Source organism: Gracilinanus agilis, chromosome 2 (assembly GCF_016433145.1).
Source record: "Gracilinanus agilis isolate LMUSP501 chromosome 2, AgileGrace, whole genome shotgun sequence".
Classification (NCBI taxonomy): Eukaryota; Metazoa; Chordata; class Mammalia; order Didelphimorphia; family Didelphidae; genus Gracilinanus; species Gracilinanus agilis.
In genome coordinates this window covers 672,530,456-672,546,029 of record NC_058131.1, presented here as the reverse complement: position 1 = coordinate 672,546,029, position 15,574 = coordinate 672,530,456, and the positions used below count along the sequence as shown (strand labels likewise).

General features: G+C 39.6%; 2 protein-coding genes across 3 annotated transcripts in view; one reads left to right on the top strand and one right to left on the bottom strand.

Annotated features, from left to right (window-relative positions):
• ASCC1 (activating signal cointegrator 1 complex subunit 1) overlaps positions 1–13,054 on the bottom strand; it is a 130,404-nt gene extending 117,350 nt beyond the window's left edge. Inside the window, exons 1-2 of the mRNA XM_044659092.1 lie at positions 12,915–13,054; positions 11,444–11,573 (exon numbers count right to left, since the gene is read on the bottom strand). Coding sequence (XP_044515027.1) covers positions 11,444–11,555 — 112 coding nt within the window. The 5' untranslated portion in view covers positions 11,556–11,573; positions 12,915–13,054. The remainder of the gene's footprint in view (positions 1–11,443; positions 11,574–12,914) is intronic.
• The window catches only part of ANAPC16 (anaphase promoting complex subunit 16), a 25,568-nt gene continuing 23,006 nt past the window's right edge, over positions 13,013–15,574 (top strand). Inside the window, exon 1 of one of the 2 annotated variants that reach the window (XM_044659093.1) lies at positions 13,013–13,142. The gene's annotated coding sequence lies outside the window, so the exon portion shown is untranslated. The remainder of the gene's footprint in view (positions 13,143–15,574) is intronic. The other variant, XM_044659094.1, reaches the window with a different exon arrangement.

Here is a 15,574-nt window from a genome sequence, read left to right as displayed (position 1 = left end):
TCATCTACAGGAATCGGTATTTCTAAGAATAAAACATAAAAGAAAAAATGAGACCAGAGGGCAAGATCTACAAGAAAACAACAAGCAATGTTCAGGAGAAGGAACTCAAAATAGGTACCTTAGAAGCTTTAATACCAAAAGGAATACAGATGCTAACAAAGGATTAATTATTAGAGCCATGAACCAAAATTTTAAAATTTTAGAATAGATAGAAAGGGGAGATAAATAAGGAAGAGAAGAGAAAGACTGTTTTTAGAAGAAAGCTCAGAAAATGAAAATTTTAAAACATAAACAAAAGTTGAAAGGGAAGAGAATAATATTACTTCACTACTTAACTGAGAAGGGGGAAAAGAAGGAAAAATTAAATAGATAAAAGCAAAATAGGAGGGGCAGCTGGGTAGCTCAGTGGATTGAGAGCCGGGCCTAGAGACGGGAGGTCCTAGGTTCAGATCCGGCCTCAGACACTTCCCAGCTGTGTGACCCTGGGCAAGTCACTTGACCCCCATTGCCTACCCTTACCACTCTTCCACCTATAGGTCAATACACAGAAGTTAAGGGTTTAAAAAAAAAAAAAAAAAAAAAAAAGCAAAATAGGAAAATGAATTAATAAGCAAAATTGCAAAACTAAGGGGAAAAGCAATGAGGGAAATAGAAGGGCTTTAGGATGAACAGAAGAAAATCGGTATAAATAGAATTGCCTTAAAATAGATAAGCTAAAATAGAGATATTGCACTTTCTTTACAGAGGAAGAGGAAGAAAATTTTTGAAAAAAAATCATATTAGAAATAGAGGAAAATATAAACTCTCATGATTTTAAATATGAATATAGTAAACATTCTATTAAAATAAAAGAGTAAATAATAATTAGAAAATGCAAATCAAAACAACTCTGAGGTATCACTTCACACCTAGCAGATTGGCTAAAATGAGAGAAGGGGAGAGTAATGAATGTTGGAGGGGTTTTTGCAAAATTGGGACATTAATGCATTGCTGGTGGAGTTGTGAACTGATCCAACCATTCTGGATGGCAATTTGGAACTATGCTCAAAGGGCTATAAAAGATTGTCTGCCCTTTGATCCAGCCATACCATTGTTGGGTTTGTACCCCAAAGAGATTATAAACAGACTTGTACGAAAATATTTATAGCTGCGCTTTTTGTGGTGGCAAAAAACTGGAAAAGGAGGGGATGCCCTTCAATTGGGGAATGGCTGAACAAATTGTGGTATATGCTGGTGATGGGATACTATTGTGCTAAAAGGAATAATAAACTGGAGGAATTCCATGTGAATTGGAAAGACCTCCAGGAACTGATGCAGAGTGAAAGGAGCAGAGCCAGAAGAACATTGTACACAGAGACTGATATACTATGGTAAAATCGAATGTAATGGACTTCTGTACCAGCAGCAATGCAATGACCCAGGACAGCTCTGAGGGATTTATGGTAAAGAAAGCTACCCACATTCAGAGGAAGGACTGCAGGAGAGGAAGGACTGCAGGAGAGGAAACATAGAAGATAAACAATTGCTTGAACGCATGGGCTGAGGCGGACATGATTGAGGATGTAGACTAGAAACTACCACACCAATGCAACTAACAACAATTTGGAAATAGGCCCTGAACAAGGACACATGTTACAACCAGTGGAAATGTGTGTCAGCCATGGGTGGGGGGAGAGCAGGGGGTGAAGGGGAAAGTAGGGGCATAAAGTATGTAAACAGGTTAAAAATGAATATTAATAAATGTTTAAAAAACATTTGAAAGAGTAAAAAAAAATAAAAGAGTAACATTGAAGAAAAAATAAAAACCCTATAATATGTCTGAAAACTAGGATATAAAGAGAATAATGAAGGGCTGGAAGAAAAATTTACTATATAGCAAGTGAATTATTAAAAAGCATGAATTGCAATCATGCTATTAAACAAAGTAAAAGCAAACATTTAAAACATAAAGGAAACCATAGACAAAAAAATATTAATATTAAAATTATATTCTCCAAATGTAACCCTTTAAATTCATAGAAGCAACATTAAATAAACTACAAGAAGACACAAACAGTTAACAATATATTTTTTTTTAAACTCTTACCTTCCATCTTGGAGTCAATACTGTGTATTGGCTCCAAGGCAGAAGAGTGGTAAGGGTAGGCAATGGGGGTCAAGTGACTTGCCCAGGGTCACACAGCTGGGAAGTGTCTGAGGTCAGATTTTGAACCTAGGACCTCCCGTCTCTAGGCCTGGATCTCAATCCACTGAGCTACCCAGCTGCCCCCAACAGTAACAATAGCAACAGGAGATTTTAATGTGTCTCTCTCTCTCTCTCTCTCTCTCTCAGTTTTGAATAAGTCTAACAGAAAGGTAAACAAAAATACAGAACTGAATAAAATGATGGAGAAACCAGCGTTTTAAAAATTATGGCACCTCCTAAATGAGATTACTAAAGAACATGTCTTTCTTAGTACATTTGTTGTTGCTGTTCAGTGATTTTAGTCTTGTCCAACTCTTTTATGACCATTTGAAATTTTATTGGCAAAAATATTGGAAAGGTTTGCTATTTCCTTGCTCACCTCATTTTACAGATGAAGAAACTGAGACAGAAAGGAGGAAATAACAAAGTTTTTAAGCTAGCTGTAAACAATTCAACTTTTGTTGTTTTTCATTCAGTCATGTCCAAATCTTTGTGACCCCATGGATCATAGAATATCAAGCCTTTCTATCCTCCACTATCTTATTCACCAACTGGAAGACATAGAAAAATTCTAAAAAGAAATTGATGAGTTATTCCAAACCAAGTGAAGATATAATTTAATTCTTGTGAAGATTATTACAAGGAAAGACAGTGATTCAGGCTGAAGAAACAAAAGAGGGCAAAGGATTATAAAAGACTCAGAAGCATCAAGTTATCATGAATACTTTCTTTAAGAATAGAACTAAAAGGGGGCAGCTGGGTGGCTCAGTGGATTGAGAGCCAGACCCAGAGATGGGAGGTCCTGGGTTCAAATTTGGCCTCAGACACTTTCTAGCTGTGTGACCCTGGGCAAGTCACTTAACCCCCATTGCCTAGACCTTACCACTGTTCTGCCTTGCAACCAACACACAGTATTAATTCCAAGATGGAAGGCAAGTGTTTTAAAAAAAAATAGAACTAAAAGAAACAGCTAAGTGGATTAGTGGTTTGAGAGCCAGGCTCAGAGATAGGAGGTCCTGGGTTCAAATGTGACCTCATACACTTCCTAGCTGTGTGACCCTGGGCAAGTCACTTAACCCCCATTGCCTAGCTTTTACCACTCTCCTGCCTTGGAACTAATACACAGTATTAATTCTAATATGGAAGGTAAAGATTTAAAAAACCAAAAGAATAGAACTAAAAGGTTTGGACATAGAACTATGAATGAAAATGATTGTATCTTTATGCTTCTATGGACCTGAGAACTTATCCCTCCATCACAGATCAAAACCCATCCATGCCTTTTCATCCTGTATGGCTCATGTCCATGTTCTTCCATAGATCCTCTGTGGAGAATCTATTTAGTACACTGGAGGCCTTCTTCCATCTGTTTATTTATATTTTATCAGTGTCAGTGTTCAAATTTCCCATCTGTTAATGCCTCATCAATACCACCAAACATCATTGTAATATAACAATTTTTAAGATTTGCAAAGTGCTTTCCTCACAACTCTATGAGTTACGTAATTTGACATACTGCCAAACTGTCAGATGAAGAAGTTGTACTAGTCAAACTCTAGAGTCTCCTTCAGTTCTGAATATACGCATTTTATATCTATTGAGACTTGAAGTTATGACATGTTAAGTGACTTGCCCATGGTTTCTCACAGAAAGTAGGAATTTAAAGCAGGATTTGGGTCTAGGTTTCCACAATCCAAGTTCAATACTCTATCCACCTAACCATGTTGCCTCTTATGAGCAGCTCGCTTCTTTTTCTGATCATCTGTTTCCTGAATGATAGCCCACATGGCAATTTTAATGCATGTCATCACTGAAAATATGCTTCTGCTTACTTTCAACTACCATAAGTCTTTCTAATGAACTTTGGGTCACTCATAATTTTGATTCCTTGGAGATGGTGGTATTGTAAGATTTATAACCATACAACATGAACCAGAATGTATGTACTAAAAAGATGGACTTCTGTGCTGGGAAGCAGCTTGGGTCTGTTAAAATCAATGTGCAATTTCCCAAATGTCATCTAGGCAGCTATCGTCTTACTATAAATTCAAGGCCCAATTCCTTCCATCTCCATTGCCAGGCCCAGGTATATATATGTCCCATTCTATTAAGCCAATGGACTGACCTTCAAACCATATTTATATATCTCTAACTACAAACTATATCTTGAAAGAAAAAAAGTTAGTAATCCAAGTGTCATTTCAAAACCAGATGCCTATGTGCAGTCAGATCATTAAATAGAGTAGAAGGTGAAAAATCAATACCAGATTGGAAGAAGGCTGCATTTAGTTATGATAGTCCTATGTAAATAAGCTGTTGAGACAGAAAAATGGAAATGGAAAGCTGGAAATAAAAAAATAAAGAAATTCAATCTAATTATCATAATTTATTAGAGAAATTTAATTGTTGTTTTTTAAGTTAGCATGAAAGAGAGTAAAGAACTCTTGAGTAAAGAAGAACTGAGTTCAAGTCCTGTCTCTGACATACAACTGCTCATTTCACAGATGAGGAAACTGAGGTATACCAGGTTTAGTGACTTGCCTATGGTCACATTGCTAGTGATTGTCTGATGCCAGATTTAAATTCATCTTCCTGACTCCAAGCTCAATGGTTTATCCACTGTAATCACCTGGCTTCCCCAATATGGAAAATGCTTTGTATTAATTGTATATCTAGACCTGTGAAATCTTTGGGAGTTCACATCAAAGAGTGGGGAACTTAGTGAGGAAACTTAATGGGACAATAAGAAGTTAAGTGAAGGCAGGAAAAAATGGCAAGCTTCTCTGGTATCTTTGCTAAGAAAATCCCAAACTGAGTCATGAAGAGTTGATATAACTGAAACAACTGAACAACAATAACAATCTCCATATTGAGCAAGTTAATAGTTTTGAAACCAACTTAGGCAGTAAATTCAATTTCCTTTATAAGTGGAATGCAAGCTAGTTTAAAATATAAACTCATGTGCAAAACATATGGAGGAGGAGGGTTATAGATGAGATAGTGTAGCAGAAAAAAACATTAGATTTGAGGTTATAGAATATGTGCTGGAATCCTAGCTCTGCTACTCCCTACCTGAGCCCTGAGGCAAATCACTTAACCTCTCTGAATATCTTAAATATCAAATAAGGAAGATGATCTCTAGAGTCCCCTCCAGGTCAGAATCTATAACAATAACAGAATCATTTCACAAAGCATGGTAAAGCAATGGAGTGGAAGACTAGTCAGGAGAAAGTATAGCATTAAAGCCCAAAAAGGCAAAATTATCCCAAGAGCATCTACAAAGAAAAATTGAAAGGATGTAATATATAAAAATGAAATGCAACACATCAAATCAAGTCAATAAACATTTTCAAGCATGTGCCAGGCATTAGGCTAAGCACTGGGTATACCAAAAAAGGTCCTCCCAAAAAAATCACTAAACATGTAACCACTATATTCAGACTCTAATACTTAGTCCCCAAATAGAAGTGGCACTTAAAAAAATGAAATATGGAAGGATGGCTAGACCCGACAGGAGAAATCTGTTCAGAAAGCAATATAATTTTAAAAGCACTTCACTTAGGTACAGCTAGGTGACTCAGTGGACAGAGAGCCAGGCCTGGAGATTGGAGGCCTTGGGTTAAAATCTAGCCTCAGTCACTTCCTAGCTGTGTGACCTGGGCAAACCACTTAATCCCAGTTGCCTAGCCTTACAACTTTTCTGCCTTGGAACCAATTCTTAGTATCTACTCTAAGAGAGAAGGTAAGGGTTTTAAAAAAAAAGAAAAAAGGAATTATTCTTCAAAATTTCACAAAGTGGAGGGAAAATTTCAAAAGACTACAAAATAAAACAGATAATATTACTCCTACAGGAGACCTTCCTCATATTCCCCAGTTGTCAGTACTCTTCTCCCCACCAAAATTACTTAGTATTTATTTTGTAGATACTAATATGTGTGAATGGTGTTTCTCCCAGTAGAAGGTAAGTACAAGGGGCAGCTGGGTAGCTCAGTGGATTGAGAGCCAGGCCTAGAAACAGGAGGTCCTAGGTTCAAATCCGGCCTCAGATACTTCCCAGCTGTGTGACCCTGGGCAAGTCACTTGACCCCCATTGCCCACCCTTACCATTCTTCTACCTAAGAGCCAATACACAGAAGTTAAGGGTTTAAAAATGTTATTAAAAAAAAAAAAAGGTAAGCACAATGAGGTCTGAAATGTTTTCTTTTTGTCTTTTTGTTTCCTCAGCACTTAGCACAGTACCTGATAAATATCAAATACACAAATAGTAAAAAGGCAAATGAAAAACATCAGCAACTACTGACCATAAGCTCACTTTCTTATCTCCATAAAATGTTTATGGAAATGGGCTATTCATGTATCAGGGTAATACTAATAAAAACACAAAAAGAGAACTGTCAAACTTACAGATGATTTTCCACAGGAGACCACATATTTAGAGTTACATAACTGAGAGAGAATGAAACATCCTGCTGGTTTTGCTATTTATTGATAGCAAAAAATAATTTGACTTGGGGGCAGCTGGGTAGCTCAGTGGATTGAGAGCCAGGCCTAGAGACAGGAAGTCCTAGGTTCAAATCCGGCCTCAGACACTTCCCAGCTGTGTGACCCTGGGCAAGTCACTTGACCCCCATTGCCTACCCTTACCACTCTTCCACCTATACGTCAATACACAGAAGTTAAGGGTTTAAAAAAAAATAATTTGACTTGATAAAGCAAAAAATTATCTTAAAAGCTCTCCTCCAACAAGCTATCTGCCATGCATATGCTGAGATCATGCAAGATTCTGAGTAAAGCAATAAGAGATAAGCTTGTTCAGTGATCTGACCATTGTGAAATGGGAAACACAAAGACAAAATGCTCACCAAGTGTTAGCTACAATAATGAAGAATTCCCTGTATATCAGTAAGTAGGATTAGCCTTATTGATGACAGCCCTACCGACAATATGAGCCCTACTGAGACTCTTTCTCATGAAAAAAAAGCTGTGCTATGTGTATTATTCTCCAGAACACTACAGGCCACCTCAATAAGGTCCATAAGCATCTAAGAGATCAGAGAACTAGCTCCTATAGATCATATAGGAAGATGATACCTGTGTCTTAGGAAAATAAAGTTCTCATTATGACAGATAAAAAGATTCTACATAGGAAAGGGGTGTGGGAATGAGTCAATTATATCAACGTAATGTTAAAAAAATGGACAGACAAGAATAAGATGTCCAGAGAGAAGGGAGAAAGAAAAAGAATGGGGAAAATTATCTCACATAAATGAAGTATGCAAGGAAGAACTTTTATAGTGAAGGGGAAAATTGGTGGGGGGATGCTTGAACCTCATTCACATCTAAACTGGTTCAAAACATACTTGAGAGTACACATATTCTCAACTGCCAGGGCCTGGAGTCAGGAAGTTGAGTTCAAATATGGACTCATATACTTACTAGTTATGTGACCAACCCTGGTTAAATCATTTAATCCCTACTTGCCTCAGTTCCTCATCTGTAAAATGGGGACACATTAGAGAACGAAATGGCAAACCATTCCAGCATTTTGCCAAGAAAATCCCATGAACAAATGAGTCAGACATGACTAAACACCAACTCAATTGGTAATAGAAATCTATCTTTCCTAGTAGAGAAGTAGGAGGAGAAGGGATTAAGGAAAGCAATGGAGATGATAAAAAAAGAAGGCAGATAAAAGAAGGCAGCAGTCAAAAACAAAATAGATTTTAGAAGAGAAACAGGATATAAAGGGAGAGGGAAAAGGATAAACAAAAGAAAATAGGATGGAGGAAAATGCAGTCAGTAATCATAACTGAATATGAATGGGATGAACTCACTCATAAAACAGAAGTGGACAGCAGAATGGACTAGAAACCAGAATCTAACAATACATTATTCACAAGAAATCGAGTGAGAAAGTACAATAAGTGACTTTTTCTATCTATGAATTGCACAAAAAGTCAGCCAGAAGCCCACAGACAGGAGAAAGTGTGCTATGGAAATTATTCTCATTTCACAGAAGAAGAAACAGAGGTTAAGTCATTTGTGTAAAGTCATATTGTTACTGTCAGAGGTAGAATTCAAACTGTGGGTTCTTTTGAGTTCAAGTTCAAAATTCTTTTCAATATCTCCCAGTGCCTCTCTAAAACCATGCCTGCAACATATCTCAACTTCAAAAACTTGATATTTCAAAATGCCCTCAGAGAAGGGCAGCTAGGTAGCTAGGTAGTAAAGAATCAGACCTGGAGTTGAGAGGAACTGGGTTCAAATCTAGCCTCAGATCTTTCTTAGTTATGTAACTCTGGGCAAAGCACTTAATCCCAAATGCCTAGCCCTTACTGTTCTTTGCTTTGGAACCATTACACAGTATTCATTCTAAGACAGAAGATAAGGCTTCCAAAAATATGTCCTTGAAGGATGAGAGGATTATAGAATTTAGAGCTGGGTAGGATTTTAGAAGTCATTCATTCATTTATTAAACATTTTTTTCATTCAGTAAACAAATATTAGGCACCCAGTATTTGCTAGACACAAGGGATACAAAGACAAAAATGAAAAAGTTCTTGCTCTCAAGAAGTCAACATTCATTCATAGTTTCTACCTCAGAAGTATTAAGGTCAAATAAGATAAAGTCTGTTGTAAATTTTAAATCATTATATATGTACCAGCTATGATTATGATTTTATTTAGGTAGGTTCAAAATTAGGTTTAAAGCACAACAATATTGTTCAGGTTTCCCCTTAGTCTGCAAGCCCTTCCACTAGGCCAATATTCTTCAGGGAGAACTATGCAAATAAGACAAAGTAAGCTGAGAAAGGTGGGGGACAAAAAGCATTAACAACTGGGGGAAAACAGAAAAGTATATCCCATATTTAGAATTGGAAGACAGCACTTGAGCTAGAACCTTGAAGAAGCCAGGAGTCCTATGAGGTAAGGAGGCAATGCAACCTAGGCATAAGAAAGAGTCTGTGCAAAGACATGGAGACTAGAGATGGACGCTGAGAAGTGAAAATGACTGTGCAAGAAAGGAACCAGGGAAAGTAAGCTGGAGTCAGTCAGACTACAGAGAAGAGGCTGTGGGTTATCCTCATAGCAGCAGGGAACCACAGAAACAACACAGGCACACTAATAGAGCACCCTCATTTTACAAATTAAAAAACAGAGGCCTAGAGAAAATATTGCTCAAAATCATATAGATATTAAGTATCATAATCAGGATTCAAACCCAGATCTTCAAATTCAGAGTTTCTTAACCTGGGGTCCACAGATCCCCTGAAGAGGTCCAGAGATAATTTCAAGGGTTTGTGAAGATGAACAGGAAAAAAAAAAATACACTTTTATTTTCACTAATTTCTAATTGAAATTTAGCATTCCCTTCAACTATTTAAAATCATTGCTCAAAGAAGGAGTCCACAGGCTTCACTAGTCTGCCAAAGAGGTACATGACATGCCCAAAACAGAAAGACTTCCTGCTCTAATAAATAGCAGCAGAAGAGACATAGGCCCAGGATACTTTCTCCATTATAAAAATAAAAGTTAACATTTATATAGCAGTTTTTTAAAGTTTGCAAAGAACTTTATATACATTTTCCTACAATCATCCTACAGAACAAGTGCCACAACTAATAATAATCCCCATTTTAGAAGTAAGGAACTGAAACTAAGAGTAGCTATCTGCCTACATTAACTCACATAGTATTTGTGTCTGAGGTAGGATTTGAACCACATTTTCTCCAAGTCCAGTAGTTTATCGACTTAACCATAAAACTACCCCTTCTTTCCTCACTGACTCCCCATTTTCTACTGAGTAAAGTTCAGATTCCTGTGCCTGGTATTTAAGACCCTTTAAATTTAGTACCACCCTAGCCCTTCAGGGTACTCATATATTTTATTCTCCTACCACATGTTCTTGGTTGCAGGCAAAGTGGATCTCAGGGCATCTCCCAAATAGATGACCCACATTTTCCTCTCTCTGTGATTTTCCTCATGTTGGTTCTTATTCTTAGAATGTTCTACCCAATCTGAATTCTTACCCATATTTTAAAGTTTTAAACAATGTCACCCCCAAGTTAGTAATGGCCTTTCATTCTCTCTTCACAGAATATTTTAATTTGATGTATTACCCTCATTATTATAAAATGAGGGAGCTATAATAGATAATCTTAATGTCTCACCTGGCTCTAACTCCTACAATAGCAGTCATCCTTAAAAGTGTTCCAATTCTAAATAATATCTAGGATTATCTACTATACTTATTTGTATACATATGCATACACATATACATAAATTATTCCTCACTTGGCTACACTGCTCTGGGACATCTCTGACTTCTCCACCATGCTCCTACCTCATCAGGTACCTTTCCCTCACCCTCCAGATTCTTAGCTCCCTTTTAAGTACTGTCTTCCTCCATTAGACGGTAAACTGCTTGAGAACAGGGATTGTTTTTCTTTTCTTTTTTTGTATTTGTATCCCCAGCACTTACAGAGTACCCAGTACACAGTGGACACTTTAAAAACTGTTTGTCTGACAATATCTACCTATCTACCTACCTATCCTCAGCCAAGCAGTCTTACCTAATCTTTGAATCTCTCCCACAGCCTAGAAGAGCTCTCTATACACTGAAGGTGCTTAGTAAGTACTAAACAATTCAGGAAACCCCATTTCACTCCAGGATATCAATGGTAGCCTACAGAAACTACCTTTTGCTAAATTATCAAAGGTGAAATCTGTCTTTATTTGTAAACAACATAGTCAGCCACTAACAATATAAAGTACATCTAACCAATAAGATCACAGATAGATGTGAAGCTAAACAACAATCCACTTAAGGAGTCTAAAGAATTAGGCTACATAGTGAAGACCTATCCTCAAACCTAGCTGCTGAAAAACATCTAAAATAAAGAATCACCACTATGTCGTGAGAGAATAGTCTTACTTCCAACCTAAAAAATGAGGAATAATAGTCCATCTCTAACCTGACTTCTGAGGCAGCTAGGGAGCACAGTGGAGAGAATGCCAGGTGGTGAGTAAAGAAGACTCATCTTCCTGAGTTCAAATCTGGCCTCAGAGCCTTACTAATTGTGTGGCCCTGGGAAAATCATTTAATCCTGTTTCCCTCAGATTCCTCATCTGTAAAATGAGCTGGAGAAGGAAATGACAAATCACTCCAGTAGCCTTCCCAAGAAAATCCTAAATGGGGTCACAGAGTAATTCACAATTCCACAACAAACCTGACTACAAGGTATGTAGTATTATTACCTCCATAGAAATCGTCATCTTCATCTTCATGCTGATAGGTCTGTTCTTGTATAAAATTCTTCCTATAAATGCGTCCTTCAATTCTTATAAGCTGTGGACGGAGGACTTCCATGATATTTCTAGCAAAATTCTGGAAAATAAATCACTGCATAAGATAAAGGAAATAAAGAACAAAACACACACTCTTTCTTGTTCGTGATAAAAGAAAGCTAAGGATTTTAATAACATCCATTCCCAAAACACCTTCCCCCCATTAGATAGCTAACATCTGAAAGGTGTACTCTTATTTCCTAACTTTCCTAAAATACCTTGTTTTTCCACTCTGCTATAGAGTGGAAAAAAGCTTATCTGTATCCTCAATTAATACCCAAAGAAGATATCTTTTGAAAAACAAAAAAGAGCTAGTCTATCTACATTATTAATCTAAAGAGAATAATATCATTTATATTTATTAAACACTTTATACAGAAAAAAATTCATCCTCTCTAAACATCAGCCTAGCTAAGGTCTCCAAGAATTATTAAATATTTTGTACTACTACCATCTTCTCCATGTAAAATAAAAGGATGGCCAATATGTATCTTGGGGTTGGCAAAAAGCTCTGCCAGGATACCACAGTTTAATTAATGACTTTCCTTGCATGTTTCTCTGTAACACTCAGGTAAAGAGCTTCCAGTACCATTTTGTACCACATCTACTGAGCTAAATTCACAATATCTGAAGAGCAGCCCTGGAGTAGCTTCAGTTCTCTACTTAGCAAATGAGGAATTTAGCAAAAGTTTTCACTAGACTCAACCCTCTATGCTTGACCATCCCCCAGTATGATCAAACTATTTGAAAAAGTCTAGTAAAAACAGGTCAAACACTGAATCTATGAAAGACAAAATCTGCTCTGGGTTAATAATTCACATTTTTATACTACTAAGTCTAATCAGTACAGGGAGGAATCCAAAGGAATGGAACAAGTATTATTACAGAGGTACTGGGAGCAGGGCACCATTTTAGGCTGAGCAATGGGGATGCAAAAACACCTGCCTTCAAGGAGCTTACAGTCTCCTCTTAAAAGGATGAGGGTTAAGGAAGTTGCTAGAATGGGGGGTGTTTGCTTTCACTTTGTGGCCATCCCGAGTTGCCAGACTACCTGCCCACCCGGCCCGTTATTTATCCTGCCTCTCTGTCACCTCCTTTCATTTGAAAGGCCTCCCAGGCTCTTCCCCAGGCCAGAGAGGCCCCACACACCGAGTTCCCCGACCAGACAAGCTCCCTATCCCTCGGAGGCCCGGCGGGTCGGAGCAGCCCGGAACCATCGCCCCGATGTCACCGATTCAGGGAGGGGGAAGGGAGGCTCTCGGGCCTGGGCAGGCTTCCCCTTCCCCTCCTCTCCTCAAGTGACAACTCTGTCCCTGCCGGCGTCAGACCACGGTGGCCAAAGGCAAGAACAGAGGAAAATTAGTGAGTGAAGAACACCTACAACAGCCCAGCGCGGCCCAAAAGCCCGCAGCACCTCAAAAGAGGACGTTCCACCAAGCGGAGCGTGCGCGCTCCAGTCCCGCGCTAAGCTCGGGCGCGAGCACGGCACTGGTACGGGAGCGGGTGCGAGCGCTACCCAACGTCGCTCACGTCACGGCCATCCATTAGGCCCCCTGGGGAGGGGCCGGAGCAACGAGCGGTGGAGCGGCGGAAAAGGCCAGTTGCTGAGGTGAGTGACCTGGCTAACAGAGGTGTGTTCGGGACCTTTAGAGGGGAGGAACGGTGGGTGAGAAAGAGACGAGCATTCCTGGGAGCTCAAGCCGTCGAGATGGAAACGCGGGAGAAATGGAAGAGGCCTGGGTTGAAGAGAGGAAGCTGGTCCCTGAGGCGAACGCCTAAAGAAAAATATTTTTTTCAGGCCGCGCAGTTCCCATTGCGCATGCGGAAACAGACCCTCTCTTCCCGCCCCTTTTGGGCTGCGCGTGCGCAATGTAACCCCTCTGTCCTCCCCGGGGACTTGAGAGAAGGATTAATGGTAGACTTGAGTGTTCCTGGGTTCGGTTTCCATCCGCTTGGCACTGCGTGGCGTGGCAACACAATAAATTCCAGTCCCTTGGAGGCCATGTAGCTAGAATTAAAATCCCTCCCCCACCTCCAATGTTATCTATTCGTGCTTCATTCGTTTGTCAAGGGAAGTGCTGTAATCCAGCTGGTTAAATTTGGCAAAAGGGAGAGGGGAAAATCAGTTGGTCCTAGAAATGCTTTCTTTTTTTAAAGGCCCTTACTTTCCATCGTGGAATCTACACTATGTATTGCTTCCAAGGCAGAAGAGGGGCAAGGAGTAGGTACTGGTGGGTAAGGGTCCCTTACCCAGGGTCACACGATTAGGAAGTGTCTGAAGTCGGATTTGAACCCAGGACCTCCCATCTCTGGGTTCCAGGCGCTCCATCCACTGAGCCACCTGACTGCCCCCAAAATGCATTCTTACTTTATGAATGATAACTTGCCTTTGACTGAGATGGAAACTTAGTCCAAGGTCCGATGACCCACTTGCATTGCCTTCTTGGCCTTCGTCCATGAGAGTGGTTTAAGTCCTTCAGAAAGACAACACTACATCACTTTGCCAGCCCTTAAAGGGTAGATGCCCTCCGGTTTAGAAAATGTGACTCTGTGGCTTATTCTGAGCAAAACCCTAGGATATTTCTGCATTGTCTCTCCAACAAATCTGACAGTTTACTTTTTCCCATGATTGCTGCCCTTCTGTTATTACTGAACCTGCCAAAAAAAAAAAAAGCCCTAACGTCTCCCTCTCCCCTCTACTGTCCCCTCTTCTTATTCATCCTGCAGATATCTGGTTATCCATTGCTTACCCTTGAAAGTTCATACGCCTTAACTTGGCACTGCCCTGGCTTCTTTTCCCTCTTGCCATTTCTAACAACCTCACACTTTACCCACCTCCATGCTTTCGATTTTGTTGTTCCTTGTGTCTTTGTCCACCCCCTCCACTTCTTCAACATATAAATTTCACCCAACAAACACTGAACTAGGCTTGGGGCATAAGACAATCTCTGCCCTGGAGTAGTTTATAGTCTACTAGGACTGGGGAGGAATGTAACACTTGCACAAATAAGAAAAAAGACAGATTTCCGGAAGGAAAGAGATCAACAGGAAGGGTCCTGAAAAGCCTCCAGGCCCTTCCTGTCCACTGGTTGCTTCCCAACTGTCCACAAATACACCAGTGTGTCTGCCTCTCCACTAGCCTCAAAAACCCCTCACTTAATTCTTCCATTCCCTATAACTATAATTCCATATTTCTCCTCCTTGCTGTGACCATACTGCCTGAGAAGGCTGGTCTGAAATTGGTGCCTTCACTTCCATTCCTCTCTTTTCTTTATAGTTTGATTTCCAGTCTCATCATTCAACTGAAACTACATTCTCCAACAGTTATCAGTAAGCACTTAATTGCCAATCTAATATTTTTCACTCAATCCTCATCCTTCTTACCTGTCTGCAGCCTTTGATATTGTTGGGCATCCTCTTCTCCTTGATAGTCTCTCCTCTAGGTTTTTGTGATGCTTCCTTCTCCTGGTTCTCCTACTTTTCTGACCACTCCTCAGTATCCTTCACTGGTTTTTAAACCTGGCCACACCCACTAGCCTTGGTTTTTTTCCCAAGGCTCTGTCCTGGGCCTTTTCTTCTCCACTATTTCAGTTGGTGATCTCATCTGTTCCTATGAATTCCATGATTTTCTCTATGCAGATGATTCCTAAATCTACATAGCCAGTCTGTCTGGTAGATATCTTAAACTCAGTATGTCCCAAACTGAACTTAGTATCTTTCTCCCCAAGCCTTCCCCTATTCCTAAATTTCTTATTCCTTCCAAGAACATCACCATCCCTGTCCTCACTACTTCTTACCTCTACACCTTTGCTGATATAGCCATCACTCTAGGGCAAGCCTCATCCTCTCATGCCTAGATTATTGGAATAGCTGCCAGTGGGCCAACCTATACCCTGCATTTAGCCATCAAAGTGATTTTCCTAAAGCACAGGTCTGACCATATCACCCCACCTACTCAATAAACTTATGTTGGCTCCAGGATCCTTTTCCTCTCCCCTCCCTTCCCCTTCCCTTCCTTTCTCTTCTCTCCCCCCCCCCCCC